This window comes from Macrotis lagotis, chromosome 1 (assembly GCF_037893015.1).
Source record: "Macrotis lagotis isolate mMagLag1 chromosome 1, bilby.v1.9.chrom.fasta, whole genome shotgun sequence".
Classification (NCBI taxonomy): Eukaryota; Metazoa; Chordata; class Mammalia; order Peramelemorphia; family Peramelidae; genus Macrotis; species Macrotis lagotis.
The window spans coordinates 145,871,146-145,897,417 of record NC_133658.1 but is presented as its reverse complement, the minus strand read 5'-3'; the positions used below and the strand labels follow the sequence as shown (position 1 = coordinate 145,897,417).

Genomic DNA, 26,272 nt, shown 5'->3' with positions numbered 1-26,272 from the left:
TGAGTCATAAAGATGCCAAACCTGGATTTTGTCCATACCTTAACAAGAGTCAATGCTTACAGTACTCCTGATAAGTTATCAGCCTCAAATCAGTCTACCATCTATAAGACTTCTTTGCTTGATCACCTCTTGTGAGAAACCTTTACTGTCTTTTTTGGATAGTTCTCTGTATTAGGAAATTTTCCTTACATTGAGGCTTTCTAATTACCTTCTGGAATGAGGCAGAGCAAGTTCAAATAATCTTCCACATGATAACCCTTAAAGTACTTGGAAACAGATCTCATTTTGCACCATTTTTGCCTGTTCCTCTAGCACAATTTTGTCATTCAAGACACCAAGTGAAAGATGAAGAAACCCTATAGTAGGAATTTAATAAATCTTTGTTAAATTGAAATTAGCCTTTTATCTAACCTCTATTTCTAATCTATAATTACTATCTTTGCAATATTCTGAAATGGGAGCAACATGTTTATTTAAAAGATGAAAAGATGATATGAAATAGATAAATTATTTATAGAAGGTTGTATTAAACACATTATTCATATTTTTAAAAATAGAGTTCTGATGATGAAGAATGTTCGGGGAAAGGAAGAAGCCGGCACATTGTAGTTAATAAAGCAGAACTTGTCAACTCAGTTGAAGTCCTGGAAAGCTTCAAATTGGCACGTGATAGCTGGGAACTGCTCTACTCCCTAGATTTCCTTGACAAGGGTAAGAAATATTCTTGGATTGTACTGGTTTGTGTTTGGGTAATTTCAGCATTGTCTAGTTGTGACTATCCACCATTTTATGCTTTTTTTATTTTTTGAACAGCTGTTACTAATATTGCTTTGTGATTTAGAATCGTTAATCCTTGGCTGCACTTTTAAGATAATGTTTTATAGACACTTTCACATATTTATCTTTCCCCCTCTAGATCTTTTCCCTCTTTGGTATGGTCTTGTGTTATTTCTTATTCTCTGATGGCTCTTCCCAAGACTTATGTGGTTGAATAAATAGAACACATGCCTAATACTCTTAGCTTCATTATCCTTTACCGACTCTTTTTCTTAAAAATAGGCATATCTGAAACTGTAACCTGCCATTTTGAGCAGGGGCAGAAAATGCAGCTCATGAAAATAAGGTAGAGGGGAGGCTAGGTGGCGTAGTGGATAAAGCACCGGCTTGGAGTCAGGAGTACCTGGGTTCAGATCCGGCTTCAGACACTTAATAATTACCTAGCTGTGTGGCCTTGGGCAAGCCATTTAACCCCATTTGCCTTGCAAAAAACCTAAAAAAAAAAAAAATAAGGTAGCGATACAGTGCTTATACTATAGTGAAAAGAGGAAAGCTGAATATAGTTTACAAATTCCTTTACCATGGATTTTCTAACCATGATAATTTTTACTGAGCTTTTTGGAAGCAGAATGTTTCATTCTTTTATGTTACAGTATAACTAGTGATAATTTTCACTTACTGGCTACCCCTGCATAACTGTTACTTGGTTTTCCCACTATTCTACTCCAGATGCAATATTCCAAAATTCTTCAACCAATCTTTGTATAAGATCTAAAGATGTCCTCCATTATCCTCGCCCTGACCTGCTTACCAATGAATTCCTTAAAATATTGTGCCTAGAACTCAAACAGCACTCCAGATAGAGTTGATTTGGGAAGAATCCTATGGGACTATTGCCTCCTTTAACTGTATGCTATCTTTCTTAATGCAGCCCAAGACTTCATTGATTTTGTTTGTTTGTTCTATCACATTTGTTGACATTTTTGTGGATCCTGTCATCCAATACATTAGTTTTCCTTTCCAGTGTCATATCATTTGTAAATTTGATGTGCCTTAACTGAACCTATTAATAAAATGTTTACTATTACAGTGTCAATGATAGATTCATTTAGATGCCAACTTCCAAGGAAATATTGACCCAATATTTATTCTTTTCTTATGGTTATTTAAGCAATTACAGATTTCCAATTATTTTCCTATTGTCTAACCCACATCTTTCCATCTAGTCCATGAGAACAGTGAGAGACTTTTGTTTAATGCTTTACTGAAATCTAAGTAAACAAGATTCCCACATTATAGAATTTCCCTCACATAAAGATTCCCTGACATTTTTCAGAGGAAAATAGATTACTCTGGCATGATTTGCTTTGCTATTTCTTAGTGATCACTGCTTTTTTTTTAATAGATATTTACTAATGGTCTCTTTATTACTATTATATTCTCAAATTTTGCCAGTTATCAAAGTCATAGTCACTCATTTATAATTTGAAGACTTTACCTTCTTGTGTCTTGACAAGACTCAACTAAGTGCTCTCATCACTTCTCATAAGTTTCTTCTTATTATCCCTGTTGTTCTGTCCATTATACTCCAAAGATCCTTGGCAGAGAAGACAAGCAAAGTAAAAGTTGTTGCTTATAATTGTCTTTTCCCCTCTGCCATATCCCTCCAATCATTTTATTTTCCTTTTAAAATTGTCTTTTTAAGGTTCACAATGGTCCCAGTCATTGAGCCCAAATTATAAAACAATATAACAATGTTTAGATTAATCAGAAAGAGGTCCAATATCTTTTACAAATGAGTTGACTTCAGTATTGCTTGGCAAACATATTTATAGTTTTCCTAAAATTAAAATATTTTAAAAAGAAATTTCAGTTAGTACACACTTTTTAAAAAATAAATGTTAAAATCATTTTTACATGTGATTGGGTAAAAATCAAATGCTGTTTTTAAAAAAAAGAATTTTAGATACCTCATAAAAACATAAAATTCAATATCCCCATTATTTGAAAAAGTTGACAAGTACTTAAATTTCAATGAACTCATGCTAAAAGATTCAAATAGAAATTCTTTTTTATCATAAAAAGAATTAGTGTGCTTAACAAGATGGAATAGCCAAAATATATCATTGATTATAAGTAATATATTGAATAAGGATGAAATAAATTGACCTCAAGAGAATGAAGTCCCTTCCCCTAAAAGATAAATAAAAATGTATTTTTACTTATTTTTGCATTTCTTGGTAGGTTTAACTGAATTTCCTCTCTCATTACATTATTCTTACAGCATTTTCCATCATAGAGTATTCTCTATAGTATACTTTTGTATTTATCTCCATTATCTTCCCTTACTCATTCTTGTTTGGTTTGACTTTTTTTTTTTAATAAAAACAGGTTGAGGAGGTTCCTGTGTATTGTCAATAATTTTAGAGTTTCCCTTCTTCATTAGAATTGATTCTCTATTTGTCTTTAGAATTTCATCTATGGGAACTTCTCATAAATCCTGAGTTAACTTCCCCTGAAAACTTTTAGTTATGAAATCTTGTTTCTCCTTTCTTTGAATGATTTCACATTTGTTCTCCTAAAATTTAGTGTAACTTGTCAAAATCAGCCTCTCTTTGATGGAATGGACAATTCCCCTAAAGGTCCAATAATTTCTACTTCACAAACTAACTTTTTCTTGGTGGTAAGAACCAAGTACCAAAGAGCATTTCTGTTTATTGCTTCATCTACCACTTTTGAGTAATGAAATTATCATTTATATAGACCAAGAAATTATTACTCTAATTTTGAAAGAGAGCACCAACAGATGTCTATATGAGAACAGTAAAACATCACTGTTATAGCATGCCTACGTTCCAGTTGTGGCTTATAATCCATTTCTGTAATTCTTTTATCTATTTCCTCTTCCTGTTTCAGTAGCCCATGATATACTACCAAGGCAGTATTATTTTTTTTTCCATAGAGCTTTACTCAAACTTTCTTTTCCACAGTACCTATTCTTCCCCCTGCTCCATCCTTTCCCTGGATTTTCTCAGGTACTATATCTTCTTAATATAAAATGTTACTCTATTTCTCACTCCCCTGCCCCATTTAAATTGTGTTTTTTTCCAATAATACAAATTCTAGAGCCATATTCTAGTTATGAATTTTATCCTACCAAATATTAGTTGTCTCTTGTGAGGTAAAATAGGATTGGATCATGCCCCTATTAATTTGTCAGTGTATAATCATTGATAAGTCCTCTTACCACTCCAAGCCTCAGTTTCTTCATCTAAAAATGGGGGTGACTAACACTTCTATCTCACATAGTATTATAAGGATCAAATGAGATAATGTACATTTTTTCTAGGTTTTTCAAGCACTATATAAATGCCAAATAATTTGTTTTCATTAATATCATCTTCATCTTGTTCTGTGGAATTGATACAAATGATCCAGGAACAAGTCATTACCTTTTGTATCTGAATAAAAATATTAGAATTTAAACTTATCTTTTATAGCTTCAATGAAAACAACTTCTCAGGACAACTCCAAAGGCAGACAAAATGACAGGGATTATCCTGTCAGAATGAATATAAATACTTCTTCATTTTCTCAAAGTTATGTATTTATTTGCCTGTACAAAGACTATTATATATAGTGGTTATTTGCTGTAGTGTTCTTTATTAGTCCAGTATAGGATAAGTAGGCTTTCTAGAATGCCAGCCTTCATTTTTCATATTGATTCTATAGATGTATCGATTTCCAAAAAAACTCATCTTAAGCTTTGGGAATATGGCTCATTCATAAACTAGGAACAAACTGCATAGGCCTTTGACTCACATAGTTGTAGCAGTAAAATGCCAGTGTAAATGAGTGTTCAGATTGCTAGCCATCTGAAATTTTGAACTAGCCTGTCCTTTGCAATTTTTTGAACATATATGTGTGTGTGTATGTATGTGTGTACATAGTATGCATTTTTAGTTAACAAGAATTTATTTTTTTCTCTCATAACTTCCTTCACGTGCCTTAAAATTTTAGTAACATGTAGTTGTGGCATGACTATAAGAATATAAATTTTAAATTTGTAAGATAATTTAGTGTTATTATGTATTATCATTTTTCCTAACTGAAAATAGACTTGTAAAAGCAACAATGTCTTTAGAAAGATGGGTAAATGGTAAATTAAAATGTTTAGTATTATTGTGCTTTATTTTCCTATATGACTAATCAAACTTTTAGAATGTTGCCCTAGAAATCAAGGATATTCTTTTCTCTAAATTTGCCCTCTTTGTTTCACACAGAATTTACAAGAATATGTTTAGCATGGAAAACAGATACCTGGCTTTGGCTGCGAATCTTTCTCACTGACATGATTATCTATCAGGTAAAAATGAAATATACTAAATTCCATTTGTAAACTCTTGCTTCATTCTAATGTGTACAGAATTTTGTTTTCGTGTTAATAAATTATCTTTGTGTACTTTTAAATTTTGCCCATTCATAGGCAGGATAAATATGTTTCATTAATACAGATTTCTCAATTCATGCAAACAATAATATATAAATATCTTTCCACTGTGAGGAAAGAAAAAACTGTCCTAAATCTGTCAGAAATAGAAAATATGACTTTCTAGTTCTTTTTCTATTGAAGTATTCTTAGATTTGTGGTCTTAGATTTGTATCATCTAAGGAAAGTAAATATGATGGAAGAAGATGGAAGAAGATTTTTCTGCTTTCAGTAGTGAAAGGGGCAGGGAAGAAGGACAATTAGGCTTATTATGTTTACAATTGAATAATTTAAAGAGGAATAATTTAAATTAAATAATAGTAAAAGAATAATTTAAAGGGGTTCACATGGACTTGGATCATTTAAATTAATTTTATAAAGGTTTTCTTACTTGCAGAAAAAATAAGGAAAGTAAATTATCTAAAGGAAATGAAGGAAAAAGCCAGAAATGCAAAGATGAATGGTTAAGGAATAATAACTTTAAAAAGGGCTATTTTATGCAGCCCACCTGTGGATTTAGTAAATGCTTTAGTAAACGAAGCTGAGCTACCACAGAGCTCTTGCTTAAATGGCAAATCAAAATATATCTACTATTTCATTAAAAACTTTTAAAAGGGGTTGGCTAGGTGGCCCAGTGAATAGAGCACCGGCCTTGGAGTCAGGAGTACCTGGGTTCAAATCCGACCTCAGACACTTAATGATTACCTAGCCGTGTGGCCTTGGGCAAGCCACTTAACCCCATTGCCTTGAAAAATCTAAAAAAAAAAAAAAACTTATAAAAGTAAGGCTGGACAGCCCTGACTTAAAGGAAGAAATTATTTTAATAATCTTGTGATTTTCTCTTTCTTTATGTGAACAAACAGCTATAAAGAAGTTGACTATATAGCAGTTTTACTTGCTTTGACTTTTAGCATAAACTCAACTTTGAGATTTTATATGATCTCAGATCATTGGTTGTTTAATGACTTATCCCCCATAAAGACTGGCAGTGTTAACTACAGTTTTCCAAAGATTATGTGTTATATGCCTTTTGGGTGAGATTCTAGAAACTCTGCAAAGCTTTACATAATGCAGTTTTACTTTGTTCCATAATTGTCATACTGCTTACCAGAAGGTCAAAGCAGAGCCAGTTCTTGCAGTACTAGAGTTTTTATGCCTGATTGAGGCTGGAAACGTTTTTACAAATAAGCTTTTTATACCCTTCTATTAATAGTATTTCCACCTCTCATGTCTTTTAAGGGGCAGTATAAAAAAGCAATAGCCAGCCTCCATCACCTAGCAGCTCTTCAGGGATCACATCCTCAACAGCAGATTACTGGACAAGGAACACTGGAGCATCAACGAGCACTTATCCAGTTAGCAACTTGTCACTTTGCTCTTGGGGAATACAGAGTGAGTACTATGTATTTTGTGAATATGCCAAGAAATGCATTTAACTATTTCTAGCACTTTTATGTTATTAGGCAATGTGACTTTTCTTGGACAGTTCACTGCACAAAGTTCTAGACCTTTAGACCCAAAACATTGGAATCATCTTTGGCTATTCTTACCCTCATTCCCAGGATCTAATACATCATCAGGTTTTGGATCCTTTCTATTCTCACTAATACCATCCTAGATTAGATTTCCTTAAACTGCTTTACCTGCCTCTTAATTTTCTTCTTTGTTTCAATCACCTTGAAGCAAATCTTCCTAAAATGGTTCTTTAATTATGTCATTCAGTTAACCAAGTGTGTAATGACCCTTGAGATCAAAGGCTTTCTTTTTGTCTTCTGTTTATATCTCCTGCACTTAACACAGGGCCTGGCCTTTAGTGAGTATTTAGTAAATGTCTGTTGATTAATTCAGAAACTTAGAAGTAGAAGACTATGGTCCTTGCTCTTAAGAAGTTTATAATTTATTTGGAGGCCATAGATATCCCACTTAAAAATGTTAGAAATCCATGGAAGACTTTCTTTTTTTGTTTGTTTGTTTGTTTTAGGTTTTTGAAAGGCAAATGGGGTTAAGTAGCTTGCCCAAGGCCACACGGCTAGGTAATTACTAAGTGTCCCAGGTCGGATTCGAACTCAGGGACTCCTGACTCCAGGGCCGGTGCTCTATCCACGGTGCCACCTAGCCACCCCCATGGAAGACTTTCAAATGGAAAGTCATGTGTTATAGTCTGTAAATGTAATGATTATAAGAGAAAGGAAAGAATTCTGTGGGAGGAAATTAGCTAAAGTGGTCTGTGAAGAAGACTGGAGCTCTCAAGGGTAAAGGAAAAAATTAAGGGAAGGAGCAATAATTTTATATTGAGAACTGGGTAAAGATAAAAATCATAGGGTTAGAGACTCCCCCTGCCCCCCTTAGTTTATAGATGAGGAAAGTGAGGCCCAAAGAGTTCAGTTAGCTTACTCAAAGTCACCTAGTAAAACAGAGAGGAGATTTCAATCCAAATCCTTTACTCCAGTCTGGGAACTGGTATTCTCACTTCCTGCTTTAACCATCCAACATTATAACCCTGTTTTCTGTTATATCTGTAGGCAGCTCATTTTGTATTAGCTAGAATGCTGGTCCTAAAGTTAAGAAGATGTGAGTTCAAATCCAACCTTACTAGACATGTGACCCTAGTCAGATCACTTAATCTCTTCATCTGGGGACCTGCCAATCAGGATTGTTTTGAAGATAAATGAGAGAATCAGTGTAAAGCAGTCAGCATAGTGCCTGGCACATCATAAGTGCTATATAAATATTAGCTATTATTATTATCACTAATATAACAGTAATAGGTATGTGCTAAAACTTGGAGTTGAATTGAATCAGGTGATTGTCCTTATAAGAGATGTCCCATTATGGAATGAAAGGGCCACTGGGCTTTGAGGTCTAGGTTTAAGTCCTGCCTTTGTTCTGTACTGCTAGATCACTGAGGACAAGAAGGGAGGGATAGTGAAGGTCCAGGCCATAGAAGACTAGAAAGGTAGGAGGGACCAGATTGTCAAGAGCTCTGTCAACCAGGGGTTTTTATATTTGATCCTGCTTTTGCTAGGAAGCTGCTAGAAAACTATTGAATAGGAGAGGTGACGTAGTAAGACCTGCACATTAGAAAGATGAATTTGATAGATAATTTGATAGTAGACTGGAGTGGGTGGAGATGTGAGGCAGGGAGACCCCCCCCAGAATCTTTTCCTGTCTAAATCCTAACCACACTTCAAAAGTTCCTTCCATGGAGTTCTGCTCTTCAGTTTTGGTCTGCAAAAATTCTCCTTTACTAAGCTCTTAGAACACTTAGGGTTCCTGCTGCACACTCTAGCTCATATTTTGTGTATCTTCTATGAATACATGCCTACCTCATTAAGTAATTATGAAAAAATACTTTAAAAATCTTATTAGATTGTGAATAGAGTTTTTGATTCACATATCTTGGAATAGTATGATCTTACCTACATATCAAGCAGTGAGTAAACATTTATATGTCTCTTGCCTTATATATTTTGATATTTTGGGCATTGTTATTCCATCAAAGAGGAAAACTAGACTGATTTAATTTTAGTCTTAGTCTCCTCACAAACAATGTGATAGTCCCATAAAGAGAATAGACTGTCCAGGGATATGTGTCAAAGTCTTCAGATACACATTTTTGGCCCTGTGTTTCCTTTGATTTGTGTACTGCTAATGAACAGTTTGAGTCATTTTTTTTAGAAAGTTCCAAATTATTAAGTGCATGTACTTAGATGTGAAAATATATATATATATATATATATGACATATCTCTATAAATGTACAGGTGTACACTTTTTGCATATTTTTTCTATTTAGTTGACATGTGAAAAAATTCTGGATCTTATGTGCTACATGGTACTTCCCATTCAAGATGGAGGAAAATCTCATGAGGAACCTTCTAAAGTGAAACCCAAATTTAGAAAAGGTAAGGCTGGGAAATTAAGTTTTGGCTTTATTTTTCATTTTAGGTCTCAAGGAAATTGAGAACACTTTTTAACAATTATTAGTAAAATAACATTATTATTACTCCTGAAAGGCTTGAGAGTTTTGTGTATTTAAATTATCTTAATTTTTTTTGTAGCTTACAATCCATGACTTAGTAGATAAGTCCTGAGAAGTTACAAGCGGCTGTTTTATGTCAGAGGTAGAAATACGGTTTAAACCCAGGTTTTTCTGGCCTCTGACTACCATACCACACTTGTCTGATAAGAGACAGTTAATATTGCATGGTGGGAAAAGGACCATTCTTAGGATCAGAATAACCTGATTTCAGGTGTTAATTTTGACTTTTTACTAGCTGTATGACCATGATCAAGTCACTTGATTTCTCTGTGTTTGAGGTAACTAGAATTTCTTAAGATTACAAATTGTAGCCACTTTGCATTGACATTCTTGGCAGGAATTTCCTCATCAGGAGTTTCTATGCCAATGAAATCACAAATCTGACCTTCCCTTTCCCCCCCTCAAAAAAAGTTTGTGATCCTAGGAACACTATAATAAAGATGGTATTTGGAAGATTATTTTATATATGTAATACTTATGCCAGTGAGTATCCACTCTGTGTATATATTTTTTCTTTTCCATTTTCTTTTTTTTTTTTTTGCCCAGTAATTGGAGTGAATCATTTTGCCCAAGTTCACATGATGAGCTAGTAAGTGTCAAGTATATAACAACACATTTGAACTCAGGTTCTCCTGACTCCAGGGCTGGTGCTCTATCCACTGTGCCACCTAGTTTCCCCTGTGTGTATATAATTTTTTTTATATATAATTTCTAATACAGAATATTTCTGTATTTCTTCCTAAAGTCCAAGGGCCCTGATAACCAAGGTTATAGCTAATTCATATTTCACTTCCCCTGGTGGCTACTATCCTATTAACAATAACTGAAATAATAATAGATGGCATTTATAGGTTTGCAAGGCACTTCACAAATATATTATTTTATCCTCTTCAACCCTGGGAGGTAGATGTGATCATTATTATTTCTCATTTTACAAATGAGGAAACTGAGTCAAAAATTGTGGACTTTCCCAGGGTCACACAACTAGTATCTGAGGCTAGATTTGAATTCAATTCTTCCTGACTACATATCTATTACTCAATCTGCTATGCTACCCAGACTAAAAAAAAAAAATCATCTAAAAGTCTTTATATGGTGATTCTGGATCCCATGAGCACCAAGATGGTAGAGTAGATGTTTTCTCCAATTCCCATACTACACTATGCTACCCTATACTAAAAAGAAGCAGAAAATATGCCCACTAGACAAACCAGACATACCAATCATAGGAATTCCAGGAGAAAAGGACAGGACAAAAAACCTTAACACCATAATATAGATAACAATAGAAAATGAGTTGTACAGAATTTCTGAACATAGAAAATTAAACGCCAATAGAAGGCCATCACAGATTTTTCTCCAGAAAGAAGCTCAAAGCCACAGACTCCAAAATACACAATGGTTAAATTTAGCGGTTCAATTTGGAAACAAGTTCTTCAAGCCATTAGGAGAAAAACCTTCAAATATAAAAGAAAGCACTTTCAATAATGCAAGACTATTACATACTCTTTAGAAAAATGAGGAGAGGGGGCAACTAGATGGCACAGTGGATATAGCACCTGACCCTGGAGTCAGGAGGACGTGAGTTCACATTTGACCTCAGACAGTTAACAGTTGCCTAGATGTGAGACCTTGGGCAAGTCACTTAACCCCATTGCTTTAAATAAATGAAATTTAAAAGACAAATGCAGAAAGAATGAAACAAATTTATTCTGAACAGCAGCGAAGCCCAAGACGCAACCAAGAGTGACACCTGTCTTGCAGATCTGAGCTTTACCATATAGGACAAATGATGAATGTTCAATAATAAAGAAGAGTTGGAAGAACTTTTGGAAAGAAAATCAGAATTGAAGAAATTACTTTCCTCTCAAACACCCGAAATCACAAAAATTAAGGAGTAATAAATAAATGAAACAAGCAAGGGTGACAGCAGAGAGTACAAGAAGAATTCTGTCTAAATGAACGCTAGAGACAAAATTGAAGGCAGAAATCTGGTGGAGGGAACAGTGAAGATGTGGACAGGAAGTATTATGGACAGAAACAATGAATACCCTGCCTAAAAAGGGAGAAGAGAGCAAGGAAATATAGAGGAATGAATGATGTGCTAATTCTGTGACTCCCAGATACAGAAAGTTGACCTTTATGATCTCAGAAAGAAAAGCATCTTCAAAAAACTAAATGAAGAAGCAGAGGGGGGGGGGCAGCTAGGTGTCATAGTGGATAAAGTACCTGGGTTCAAATCCAGTCTCAGACATTTAATAATTACCTAGCTGTGTGGCCTTGGGCAAGCCACTTAACCCCATTTGCCTTGCAAAAACCTAAAGAAGAAAAAAGAAAGAAGAGGGAGGAAAGATGGGACAGGAACAAGAATTTACTTTGGCGGGGGGGGGGGTCCACTAATAAATGCTCTTCTGAATGAATTGAGATGAGCAGTCACTAATGTACTGTTATTGGAGTAGTGAGTTGATCCAGCCATTCTTAAGAGCAATTTAGAACTATGAACAAAGAGCTAGGAAATTGTGACCACAACTAGATCTGTATCCCAAAGAGATCATAAAAAAAGGGAAAGGGCTTATATATACAAAAATATTTATTGTATCTTTTTGTGGTGCAAAGAATTAGAAATTTAGGAGTTACCTATCAATTGGGGAGTGGCTGAACAAGTTGTAATATATGAACATAATGGAATAATTTTGTGCTGTAAGAAATGTTGAGCAGGTGGATTTCAGAAAAACCTGGAAAGACATATATGAACTGATGCAAAATGAAATGAATATAACCAGGAAAACAGAGGAAAGCAACATTATGCAATGGTCAACTATGATTGATTTAGATCTTTGCAATAGTGATTCAAGACAATTCCAAAAGACTTATAATGGAAAATACTATCCATAACCAAAGAAAGAATTAATGAAGTCTAAATGTAGATTGAAGCATATTATTTTCATTTTATTTATTTTTTTGTAGTGTTTTCCTTTTGTGTAAACTGATACTTCTTTCACAAAATGACTAATATGGAAATGTTTTACATGATTGCACAGATGTTTTCTATATCACATTGCTTACTATCTTAAGGAAGGAGGGAGAAAATTTGGAACTCATATTTTATTTAAAAATGAATGTAAAAAATTATCTTTACATGAAAGTAGGAAAAATAAACTATTATTATAAAAAGGTGAGATAGCAAGATGGTTAGTGAAGGGAGATGAATACCATGCACTGAATCAAACCTGGATAAATTGGTGTTTGAAAGGTCTGCTTGTCTTCCCCTGGAGGAACCTAGTACCTGAAAGAGTAGGAATACAAGGGATATAGGAAGATTTTCAGGCAAATGTAGAAAAAAGGACCCAAGAGAAGATATAGTTCATGGGTCAATGTCCTCTCAGATATCTGCAATAATTGGCATTGTTCTTAGAATGAGACCCAATGGAAAAGGAAGATCCCATGGGACAAACCTTAAAAATAGTAGCAGAATACCTCAGGCAAGACCAAGAATGAATATTTTGGACATTGTGTTTGTGGGAAGAGAGAAACAAGATAATTATATTGATCATTAATCAGAGAATGAGGTTCTAGGATTAGCAGAAAGAAAAGATGAATAATGAAAAGAATGAGAGAAATCCTTTTTTGGACAAGGGTGCAAAAAATAAAATATAAAAATATAAAATGGGACTAGCTAAATGAGAGGAACAGAAGGGGGAGGCTACTGAGAGGAAAAGGAGAAATATATAAACATTAAATTAGCAGAGAAAAGGAATTAATAAAATTGATAGGGGTGGCTAGGTGGCGCAGTGAATAGAGCACTGGCCTTGGAGTCAGGAGTACCTGGGTTCAAATCTGATCTCAGACACTTAATAATTACCTAACCGTGTGGCCTTGGGCCACAACCCCATTGCCTTGAAAAATCTAAAAAAAATAAAATATAATTGATAAAGCCTCTAAAGGGAAAGGAATATCAGGCAAGAAAAAGGATCAGAAATCAGGAGAAGGAAGCCACTGAAAATATGACCACCTTAAAAAAAAAGATTAAAATAGGGGCAGCTAGATGGCACAGTGGATAGAGCACCAGCCCTGGAGTCAGAAGGACCTGAGTTCAAATCCAGCCTCAAACACTTAATAATTAACTAGCTGTGTGATCTTGAGCAAATCACTTAACCTCATTGCCTTGTAAACCTCCCCCCCCAAAAAAAAAGATTAAAATAGAGTAGCTGAAGGAACATAGTATTCTGTTTATAGCAGAAGAAGAAACCTGAACTGCACAGACACATTTATGCATCTAGGATAAGAAGGGAAGTGATCAAATGGGAAAATAATCTCTGTATTGGGTTTTTCTGATAAAAGTTTGATATCAAAGATATAAAGTTAATAGATTTCTATATATGACTGATAGCCACTCCCCAATAGATAAATGGTCAAAAATATGAATAAACAATTCTCAAAAGAAAAATTAAAAAATATTTTCAACTACAAGAAAGAATGTGCCAAATTACTTTATAAGAAGATTACAAATTAAAACATCCCTGAGGTTTTACCTGGAAAAAATGGCAGTTGTCAATGTTGGAGGGGTTGTGGGAAAATGTATATTGTTGATAGAGCTATGAACTAGGATAATCATTTTAGAAGGCAATTTGAAATTATGCAAATAAATTGAATAAAATGTTCATACCCTTTTAGCTAGAGATTCCATTACTGGCTCTATATCTTCTTCTTATCTTTAATTTAAAGGGGGGAAGTCCCCAAAATGTTTATAGTAGTACTTTTTGTGATAGCTAAGTACTGGAAGCAGAGTGGATGCCTATCAATTGGGGAATGGCTAAACAAATTGTGGTACAAGAAAATAATGGAATATATTCCTGTGCTATAAGAAATGACAAGAATGTTGAATACAGAGAAGCATGGAAAGATCAGTATGAACTAATATACAATAAAGTAAGTAGAACCAGCAACTATAGCAATATAAATGGGAAGAACAATGACACACCAAAAATTGGAAAGTATAACAAAATTATATATTTCAAGTAGAACTCAAATGAAGAGATAGGACATCCCCAACCTTACCCTATATATGGTATGTCCCACATTGTGCATGTTTTCAGACTTTTTCATTATATCAATTAGTTGTTCATTTTTTCCTTCTCTAAAAAATTCTATTTGTCTCATGACATAGCTTTCTGAGATAAGGTGGAACAAGGATAATAATCAGAAAATATCAGTAAAAAATTTATTTTTAAAAAACCCTACCAAAAAGTCTCTATATTCTAAATCCGAAAATACTTGAAAATATTATTTATATTGAAAAATACTGCTGGATATAATATGGATGTAAAACAATGCCAGCTCTTAGGCTCTTATTTTATTACTGCTTCATCCTTTGGTGTGCCCATGTAACTAACTCATTAGCAATTCTAGCAGAATTCAGGAGTGGGGAGAAAAGGAAATGAAACTATTTCTTACTACTTGAAAAAAGTTATTTTAAATTTAAAACTATATTATTAAAAGACTTAAGATGGAGCCAAGGTTGGCTTTTGAATTGTTCCAGGAGATAGTCAAGAGTTGTATGTTTTGGAAATTGTGACTTCTTTCATCTTTTTGACTGAAAACATCTTAAATATTTGCATTTGTAAAGTTGCCTTTGTTTAAGTAAACAAATGTATTTTTTTTTAAGGATCAGATTTGAAACTTCTGCCTTGTACTAATAAGGCTATTATGCCTTATTGCCTCCATTTAATGTTAGCCTGTTTTAAGGTAAGCCTAAAGATATTTATTGGGATTCTTGCTTAATTTTAAAAAAAATTTTAATTTTTAAGTTAGTAGAGCAAATGCATTCTGTAGCATTTAATTGCATAGTTTATTCAATTATATGCAAAGAAGAATCTTTATGAAATAATTTTCTTCCAAAGAAAATTTTTTATGTGCATGTTAGATTTTTTTTAGAAAACCAAGTATATTTTATTTTCAGGTGTACACTCTCTCTCCTATATTCCCCTTCCCTGTAGGATAGGAAAATAAGAAAAAAGAAGACCCTGTCACAAATATGTATACAGACAAGCAGAACAAATCCCCACATTGGCCATGTCCAAAAATAGATCTCAATCTTTACATGTTACTTTTAATTAATTTTATTAGAATGTTAAATTTTAGAAATAAGTGATGTGCTTTTCACATTATAATTTCCTGGTTGAGGTTGGATGTGGAGGTCGGTCCCTTCTCAAATGTTAGTTATTTCCTTAGATTCTAAAGTACTGTTATCTATTAGAAACTTTAGGGATTATCTATTCTGAATCTTTCACCTTTAAAGTAAGAAGTAATAGATCTAGCAGGGATAAATGATTTGACTCAAGTAGTGAATAACAGGTCAAAATTTCTATTACTTGCTCAATAACAGTTATAATGATGAAGCTGGCTCTTGAGCAAAGGCTTCAGACCAGAGCTTTTACAATCTTCAAATACTGGTGGTAATTACCAAGTTAATAATGCTTCAATCAAATGAAGTGCATCATACTGTCAGCTGCCTGGTAGAGGGTTGGAAGTTCTGGAGTTGTTTCATTTCTGATGCTGCCAATACTTTCTCATTTTGAAGTAATCACTTTACTTCCCAGGACTACATTTTCCTCATCTTGAAATAAAGGGAATTGAACAGAATACCATTAAGTCCCTTCCAATTCAAACATTCAGATTATAATTTCATGTTTCTTTATCTGGAGAGATAGAATCAATTTCCACTAAATTGTGAGCTTCTTGGAGAAGGCAGGGACTGTCTTTTGCCTCTTTTTATATCTCCTAGTTTGTAGCACAGAGTCTGGAACTCAGTAGGCACTTAATAAATGTTTATTAATTGACAACTTGACTTCTTAGTATAAATCTTCAACATGGTTTCTAAATGTCATTCTTATAATAAAGGTAAATTTTTTTTTAGAAAACATGTATGAGGGTTGGCTAGGTGGCATAATGGATAGAGCACCAGCCCCAGAGTCAGGAGGACCTGAGTTCAAATCCGGCCTCAGACACTTAATAAATTACCTAGCTGTGTGACCTTGGGCAAGTCACTTAACCCCATTTCCTTACAGAAAACAAAAACAAACATGTATGGACTTCTATCTACCTATTCATCCATGGATAAGTTAGAGATGAAGTAACACGCTTTTGGTTTTTTTCCCCTTAAATGAATTAGTTGTTTAATATTATTATTATTATTATTATTATTTAAAATTGTGATATTTGCTTTAGAACAGATATTGTTTTTAGTTTATTTTATGCATTTTTCTCCCTTCTACAATACTGTGGAGATCTTGTAAAAGAAGACAAAGTCTCCACTTTAATGTTCTGATGGGCAGCCTTCTAAAAAGTTTTTCTGTAGTAATTGTTCTGTTCACTTTGTACAGTAAGTGGGAGTATACTGCTATGTTCCCAGATACTCTGTAGGTATCATTAAAAGTGACTTTTCACATACTTATTTTTTTCCTTTTTTTTTTTTTTGTTTGCTATGAATTCTTGTTTTACAGTTAAGAGCTTTCACGGATAACAGGGATGATATGGCATTGGGTCATGTAATTGTGTTGCTTCAGCAAGAATGGCCACGTGGAGAGAACTTATTTTTGAAAGCTGTCAATAAAATTTGTCAGCAAGGCAACTTTCAATATGAGAATTTTTTCAACTACGTCACAAGTATCCTTTTTTCTTACTAAGGAGAACACTGCCAATTCTCAGATCCTTTTTTCAAGAATGGCTTTTGTATGTTGTGTTTTATTTGGCACTAAGTTTTTAAAAATAAAATCATCACCAAAGAATAATAGATAAAATAGGATAAAGTTTTTTTTTAAAGATTGTCTTTGGGCGGCTAGGTGGCGTAGTGGATAAACCACCAGCCTTGGAGTCAGGAGTACCTGAGTTCAAATCCGGTCTCAGACACTTAATAATAATAATTACCTTAGCTGTGTGGCTTTGGGCAAGCCACTTAACCCCATTTGCCTTGCAAAAAAAAAACTAGAAAAAAGATTGTCTTCAACATTTATTAAGCTGCTGAAGAGCAGAGGTATCAAACTCAAATAGAAACTGATCCTTGCAACCACCTAATTGATGTAGAAAACCACAAATGTAAATTTTGTTAAACATTTCTCAGTTACATTTTAATCTTACTTAGGCAGCTCTAGGCATTTTCTAGTTTGAAACCTGTTCTCTAGGTACAACCAGTTGAATGCTAGGTAAGCTACAAAGATGAATAAAAACATAGTTCTTGCTCTCTTGTTGCTTACAGTTCAATATAGGAAAAGACACATTAGCATAAATGTAATACAAAACAGAATGTGAACATTGCATAAAAGAGGTGTTGGATGGGGCGCCTAGGTGGCGCAGTGGATAGAACACCGGCCCTGGAATCAGGAGGACCTGAATTCAAGTGTGACCTCAGACACTTAATAATTACCCAGCTGTGTGGCCTTGGGCAAGCCACTTAACCCCATTTGTCTTGCCAAAATCAAATGAATGAATGAATAAATAAATAAATGAAGGAGGTGTTGGATGATCCAGAAAGAAAAAATTACTTCTGGAGTATCAGGAAGGGCTACATCTCATGAACAGTGACTGGTAATCTGGGTTTCAAAGGGTGCATAGGAACTTAAGTCAAGATAAAAAGAAAAGCATTAAAGGCTTAAATAACAGTTTGCATAAAAGTAGGAATGTCTGGGATGTGAAAGGAGCAAAGCAGTGACCCACAGCAAGTGTCCCTCCTCCTCCCTCAGCCAGCCTGTGCCATCTTAGGGGGGAGTCACTGCTTCTCATCAGGGTGGTGCTCTCTCTTTCATCTAGCCACAGCCAATTGTCATTTGCTAGGATAGTGGCTACTCCTTAGAATACAATTAAAGTATTTTGCCCTATGGTGCCCCATTCCTGGTAGGAGTACCCATTCCCTTCCAAGATGCTTTCAGGCTACTCATCATTTCTTGCTTTAACAGCTACTGCATGAGCTTTTTAAATTTGTTAGTTCCTTCATTTGAGCCCCAAACATTTACAGTACTAGACATTGAACTGGATTTAATTTTTCTAAAGCTACCAATGATCTATTAATTGCCAGATGTGGTAGTCCTTTCTCATTTGATCTCTCTGCTTGCAGCATTTAATGATGTTAAGTACCCTCTTCCTGGCTGTCTCAAACTCCATATCATATGCCTTAATGAATACTGCTTCCCAAAGTTTGACCCAGATACTCTTCTCCCTCTTAGTAACTTCATCAGTTCTCACTGGTTTAATCTTCATCTCTATGCAGATGAAACTTGTATCTATATATCCAGTCCCAGTCTCTGTCCTAAACTTGAATTTCACATTATCTCCTGCCTATCAGACATTTCATTCAAGTGTTCCATTCACATATCAAGCTAAAAATGTACAAAATAGCTCATTAACTTCCTCCTCAGCCCTCATCTCTTTCAAACTTCCCTACTTCTATTGAAGGTGCCAACATCTTTAGTCTCCCAAGTTCAACATTATTCTCAATTCCTTTTTTCCTCATGAATTCAAACAGTTGCCAGATCTTGCCATTTTTAAGTCTACAATGTCTCAATTCAGATCGTTTCCTTCTGTTTACACAGGTCCTTATCACTGCTCACTTATATTGCAATATTCTGTTAACTGTTCTCCCTGCTTCTCAAGTCTCTCCCCACTCTACTCCAGTCCATCTTACATACTTCTGTCAAAGTGATTTTTTTCCTTAAGCATATTGGGACCTCCCTGTTTAACATCATTGACTTCCTGTTGCCTCTGGGATCAAATATAAACTCCTGACTAATTTTCAAAGCCTTACTCAACCTGACCCCAACTTAATGAGTCAAGTGAATTTTTTTTTAAAGAATACAGGAGATCTGTATATTTTTAGTGAAAGGAAAGTTAGTTGTCCATGGATAGAGAGAATAGTTAAGAAAAAGAGAATAATTGATGGTGTAGACTTAAGAAAATTGGAGGGACGGCTAGGTGACACAATTGATGGAGCCCTGGAGTCAGGAGTACCCGAGTTCAAATGCCGCCTCAGACCCTTAATAATTACTTAGTTGTGTGGCCTTGGGCAAGCCACTTAACCCCATTGTCTTGCAAAAACCTAAAAAAAACCCTAAATTTTAATTATTTCGGGAAACAAATCAATTTTCTCTCCTTCCAACACATCCAGTCCCCTTGGGAGGTGAGGAAAGAACCTTGTAACAGATACACATGGTCAAGTAAAATAAATTTCTTCATTGGTCATATAAAAAAAAAATGTGTTTTATCCTGCAACCTGAATTGTATTACTTCTTTCTCAGGATGGGTAACATTAGACTTATTACCTCTTTAAAAACTTGTATAAAGGATAAGAGAATGGAGGACAATGAATGATCTTTTAAATATGAGTTGATTGCCCCCCCAAAAAAAATAGAGCTACTAATAAATATTTACACCTACTCTGGAGTCAGGAGGACCTGAGTTCAAATGTGACCTCAGACATTTAATAATTGCCTAGCTGTATGACCTTGGGCAAGTCACATTACCTTGACCAAAAAAAATAGAGTGAGTTGAGAGGCGAAGTGACATATAACAGTCTTCAGTAATGTAGGAGACAAATTCCTCTATTGGAGAGATTTTAGGAGAATGACAAAAGTTAGTCTACTATTGAAGAGATAAGCTGTTATATATTTAGAAATAGGTTACTCCAGTACCCCTAGGCTTTGTCGTTTTTATTTCTAGTTCAAAGATAAAGTTATGTATTCATTTATTTATTAACTACTTATAGAGCTAATTTATAATTGCTTATGTCATATGCAAAGTTTGGTGGTGAACCCTGAACCTAGACCTACAGATATAGACATGCTGGAAGAATTTGCCTATTTGAGGACCCAGGAAGGTGGAAAGATCCATTTGGAGTTACTGCCCAATCAAGGAATGCTAATCAAGTAAGTGATTTTAATGTCATTTTTAAATTTAACTGTTGATTACTGTAAGGCTTTGTGTAACAAATAACTGCTTTTGGTCATTTGCTTGAATTTTTGTGTATTTGTGAGAAATGTTTATAATAATATATTTCTAATAACTTTCAAAAAGATAGAAGTCCAGGCCTGTGTCTCAGCTTCTGTGAACAGAATTGGGTTTGGGAGACATTTTGAAAGGTTTAAGCTTTCACAGTGACCTCTATATTTCTAATATGATACTCACTAAATTAATGGTGTTGCTTCTGTCATTTTTGAGAGAGCTTTCATTACACAAAGGTCTCATGTGTGGTTTCTTTTATTTTTCCTTTCTTAAATTTACAGAATTAATAGAACTACAGATGCTTAGAAATGGAAGTATCCTTAGAGATCCATCTAGTCTATTCCTCTTGTTTTACAAATGACCCATGAGAGGAAAAAAAAAGTTGTTCAAGATCACAGACAATAATTTGAGGAGCTGGAACTGACATAGACATCTTTTGACTATTCTCACTCAATTCCTTTTTGGCCAATGACTCAATTTTTAATAGGCAAAAAAATTTGCTCCTCTTTGCCAATGGCAAAAATTATCCCAGTGTAGCAGCTGGGACTTGACAGATGGCACTTGACAAGAATTTATTAAGATCCTACTATGCCAGACACTATTCAACAGGAATACTCTTAGCAGCAAAGAATAAATGGTTCCTCCTGGGGTAACTCAGATCTTATTAGAAATTTGTTCTCTTCAGTTAATAAACATTTCTTGATATAAAGAAGATACACCTGTGTGATCTTGTTTCCCTCACGACACACACACACACACACACACACACACACACACACACACACACACCCCTGTGTGATTCACCCCACACACACATCCAGGACAATGACCCTTATGATCATCGAATGACTCATGTAACTTCTTCCATTTGCAGTTCAGGACTAATTCTAGTCACTTTTCCCAAAGGTCAGTATTATGGATACCTCAAGTAAATGAGTCCTCAGTTCACACTGATTGAAAAGGATTAAATCATTGACTCTGTCAAGCATCTTTTCCTCTCCACTATATAATAAATGGGTTCCTGGTTAACAGAAAGACAAGACTTTCTCCCTTTCCCTCTGGACTTCCCTAGCCCTCAGTTCCTATTCTTAATTTCTCAGGGATTGAGAGTGGAAAATGAATATTGTGTCTGGAACCATAAGCCCACCAAGTTACTTAGAAAATAGCAAACTTTGTAGCAGTATCTGTACCTGCCTTCCCTTCCCCAGACTTACTAGAGACCACAGGAGAGGAGCTTTGAAAAGCAAAATGCTGAAGATAGAATTAGTGAGAATTAAATGAGGCATATGTTAGTATCCCCATGTTTTGTTTAAAATTGCAAAATAGACATTGCAATTGATTTTTGACTGATCCTTCCAGTGCCAGGAGAGCCTCCTGGTGACAAATGTTTACAGATAAAGAGTATGGATTTCATTTGGAGCTAGGAAACCACCTATTTATCATTGTGATTTCCTTTTCAGATTGTGATACTGCACATACGGCTAAATGTCGAGATGCCAGTTAGCAGAATCAGATTTTGTGTAGTTAGTAGCAAATATTTATACAGATGGACAGTGTCTAATTACCACTAGAAATGGGACAGAAGTCAATATGGTTTAAAAAGAAAGACCTGAAATGAATCCCCAAACCTCATTTAACCCATTTGCTTTACCCTAGTTAAGTCAGCAAGCTTTTATTAATCTGCTATCTGCAAGATACTGAGCTGAGTGCTGGGGAGACAAAAGAAAGTCAAGAGACAGTCCTGCTCCAAAAGACCTCCCAGTCTATATATTAGAGGAAATACCCTCAGATGGCTGTGTACAAGCGAGGTAAACAAGATAAATTGAATATCATCTCAGAGGGAAGACATCTGTATTAAAGGAGATCAGGAAAGGCTTCCTGTAGAAAATAGGAGCTTAAGGGAAGCCAAGAATTCCAGGAGGCAGAGATGAAAAGAAAACATTCCAGGGAGGAGAGACAACCAGAAAACAATATCCTGAGCCAAGAGATTCTTGGCTGTTCTGTAAGGAGTAGCCAGGAGGCTGACCAAAATGTTTTCCCCATCAAATGATTTATTCAAGCTGAAGAAAAAGTGATATGGGAGATGTACTAGAATGCAGACACCCCTGACAAGGAGGGAGAAGTGAGGCTCAAGGTTAGACCCAGAGAGGATCAATTGATCCACTAGGGTTCATGGGGGTAAATGAAGGTTCTTCACTCCTAACCTGTTAGCATAATTAAGAAAACTAATATTTATGTAGTACTTGAAGGCTGATTAAGTGTTTTATGTGCATTTTCACATTTAACCCTCACCTGTGGGGTTCGGGTTATTTTTATCTTCATCTTAGAGATCAGAAAAGTGAAATGCAGAAGGTGTAAGGTACTTCCCCATGGTCACATAGAACAAGTGGGATTCAGATCCAGAAATTTACTGATGCAAGATCCAGAATCTTTCCAAAACATCATACTTCATTTTAATAGTAACTGACTTCTATCTTCTACAAGATGGGCCTTGGTTTCTGCTCTTGGAAACAATTAAAAGCAAGGATTCAGAAATAGAAGCAGAACTAGGGAGGCCTAGCCTAATATTTCAGGGAACTTTATTTAAATGACTTGGCATGATAGGATTTGTTCAGATTTACTTTATAGAGTTCTTTTAGTCATTCTGAAATCTTTATCTAGTGGTAACTACAATAGTGGAAGGAGGAACAGGTGAGACAGTAGGGAAACTAGAAAGTCACCTGAATAAAAATAAACATTGGCTTCCTTTCAGTTATAAAATTATTTCAAAAAAGTTATTCCAAACCTAGAGAAAAGTTGTTTGTATTATTTTGTACCCTTTGTAATAAAGTCAATAAGATTCACAATCATAATTTTGAAGTGTATAATTAATTGAAGTTCTGTTGATTAAATCAAGGACTAAGAAGATGGTAATAAAAAACTGCAGTAAACTGTGTAATATCTCTTTAAGGTTGGTCCCTATAAAATTAGAGAAATGAGAGATGGCAATATGAACACCCACTGCAGAAAACACCCAACCTGTTCATCTCCTTTAAGCTAAATGAGGAAAAACTCCAACCTTTAGAATAGTAAGAGGCAATTGCAAAAATATCAAGGCCACAAATGGATTAGATGCCTCCCACTGTTACATTCATTATTACCATTATATATTGCATACATAATGTACTACTTGGGGAAGCTTTATGCCATCAGCAGCTGTGGACATTTTGTTCACTCCTCCCCTAGTTTTTGTTGTAGGGGTAATACATTCAAAAAGGATGAAAGCTGATGAAATGAGATGTATAAAAGCAACATAACATAGTTACTAGAGCCAGAAAGAGATATGGTTTTTGGTTTGTTTGTTTTTTAATTCTTAGAGCAGGACTTCTTAAACTTTTGAGTCAAGAGAACCCTTTTGGCAATCTAGTGAAACCTTTAGACCACTTCTCAGAATAGTGTTTATTACCTGCATTCATAAGTAAAGAAAATGCTACATTTCAGTTACAGGTTTGTTAAAACAGATGCGATTTTTCTTTTCCTCATCTAAATTCATGAATGACTCCCTCGGGGCTCCATGGACCCCAAGTTAAGAACCCATAGCATGCTTTTATAAGAGAGGTTTTTTTTTTAATGTCCGTATTTGCCATGCTTTTTTAGTTGTCAAACTAGAAAGAAATAGGCAATATTAGAATATTTATGCCTTGCTATCAGTGGAATATCATGTGTATGATATGATCACTCAGCACCGAATCATCCCTTAACCAAACCTTGACATAATTGCATTTGAAAGAGTTTGTCAAGGACATATATTTGGACTTTTGTGAGAAAAAGTAAGGATGACTGGGATTTAAAAATTGACTTCTTTAATGTGTTGTTCATTTCCCACTACAAATTCATCATGCTCCACTTCCTCACTGCTCTCTTTGGACACTATGCCTATTCTGAGACTCAGTTCAAGTCAGATTTTTAAGTAAGATCATCAGTGGGCATCATGAAAGTAGATGGTGGCTTCTTCCCTTCTCTCCTCTTCAGCTCACAGCTGGACTAAGGTGGTTGTTGCAGGTTTAAAAAAAAAAAGACTCATACAGTCTCCTTCCAGCTCTCTCTTGTATTTTCTCTGGAGTGTTTTACAGTACAGGGTGAGTCGGTGTGGGTGTTTGAATGCTGCTGTTTGCTGTTTTTTAAAGGCCTTCTAGCCCTCCCCTGGGGTTACTGCAGCAGGAATTCATACCTGTACTACAGCCCAGCATACAGACTGCTGACAGGTACCAAGTGGGAAAACACGCCTGCTCATAGCGTGCTGTTTCGTCAACATGTTGTACTGCCCATGGTTTTCAGCTCTCTGTTCCCCAGTGCCCTCCTCCATGCTGTTCTTTTCATTTATTCTGCATCCCTCGGCAAACCATCTGGTTGTAATAGTGTCACATTTCTTATTTTTATCCATAAGTTGACAGTGTGTGTGTGTGTTCAGTTTAATATTCACCACCAAATTATTAAAAACTGAAGTGGAGATTATGTAAAACTGTTGTTAAATTGGACTAGTTTAAGTGCTGTTCCAAGATGCTTGCTTTTTAAAACAGGTTCCCTTTCCTAAATATAGGTAGGAATAACAGACTTGTTTTAGCTACATTTTTAGTCCTTTCTTTTCTTTTTTTTTTTAATTTATTTATTTGTTTGTTCATTTGTTTTAGGTGTCCTTTATCTAAGTAGATTTCATAGATTCAGAACTGAAAATTACTTTATAGGTCATCTGATCTAATTCCTTTGTTTTAAAAATAATGAAATTGAAGCCATAGAGATTAAATGACACACCCAGAATAGCATAGTGAGTATTTGAATCTCTAAGTCTAAATTCACTACTTTTAGAAGGCTTGATTTCAGCATTTTTTCCTAGCCACTAACAGTTTCTTTAGTGTAGATGGTTCCAAATTTAAAGTATTGACTAGGACAGAATTTTGTAGGGATAGGTTTGTCCATGCCAGCCATACACTTGCTCTGTCAACTGCTAGAATCAACATTTTTCCAAAATTGTAACATTTAAAATCAGATTGCACTGGAATAGAACTTCTCTTGATGCAAAATTAACTGGCCTCAAGAAAGGTAGAACCCCTGACCTTGTTTGATCTTCTTAGTACTGTACCCTGACCAAACTTAACTACAATCCTAACTCAAAATACCTTGAATGGATCGGTACATTTTCTCTATAGAATCAATAATGATAGAGGTTTTGTGTAAATTGTGCCACAGTCTTCCTACTGTGAAGCCATGTCCCTGAAGCTAGCAATTGAAAGATTTCTGCTTAAGTTACTATGACTTTTGATTGTGACACTTGGACCATTTGTTATTATAGCTGAAGTTATTTTTACCTCACATCATAGAATAGAAATAGTTTGTAAGCAGATTCCAGTTTTAGTAATGCAAATGCATAGATTTACTGTTTTACATCACTTTTGTAGTAATGAGATTAAGGTGGCTTCTTATTTGAATTGATCTAAATCTGACAAATCAGTGAACTAAAGTTAGAACTCATTTTCCCCATAGCTATTGATTCCTATTCATTTATTTTATTCATTGGTAAAAAATTGTTTTTATTGGCTTTCCTCAATTTTTTTCTCTTTTTATTTAAGGATCTTTTGAATATGCTCTTGATGGCATCTCAAAATGTTACACCACCTCAAACTTTCCTTTTCATCTCCACCCTCAAGATCTCACAAACACCAAAGCTGTGGCTGCCACACCACTGAATGACCTAGCCTGCTGCCCTCCCTATATGATTTGCCTTTGATTTGGTCTTTGCTCAGTCTCTGAACTTTTTACCAAGTGTCATTTCTTTTCCAAAATGGACGTAAGTCTGGATGGTTCCTTTATCTGGTATTCTTAGGGAGCCATTCCCATGATGGCTTATTGTTCACTGAGTTCTCAGATTATACTGATGGCTTTGCACAGTTGGACTCAAGAGCCTCAATTGCTTAGAAGTAGCAGCAAAAAGCAAGAATT

At 35.0% G+C, this 26,272-nt stretch overlaps 1 protein-coding gene across 4 annotated transcripts in view; it reads left to right on the top strand.

Moving 5' to 3' along the window:
• The window catches only part of INTS10 (integrator complex subunit 10), a 53,873-nt gene that overhangs the window by 20,648 nt on the left and 6,953 nt on the right, over positions 1-26,272 (top strand). For 2 of the 4 annotated variants that reach the window (XM_074209063.1, XM_074209062.1), the window contains 7 exons: positions 558-711; positions 5,061-5,143; positions 6,506-6,658; positions 9,062-9,170; positions 14,973-15,052; positions 16,810-16,972; positions 20,127-20,220. In XM_074209063.1, the coding sequence (XP_074065164.1) occupies positions 558-711; positions 5,061-5,143; positions 6,506-6,658; positions 9,062-9,170; positions 14,973-15,052; positions 16,810-16,972; positions 20,127-20,220 (836 nt within the window). Of the gene's footprint in view, positions 1-557; positions 712-5,060; positions 5,144-6,505; positions 6,659-9,061; positions 9,171-14,972; positions 15,053-16,809; positions 16,973-20,126; positions 20,221-20,577; positions 24,656-26,272 lie in introns of those variants that run through there. The other 2 variants (XM_074209065.1, XM_074209064.1) reach the window with 2 other exon arrangements.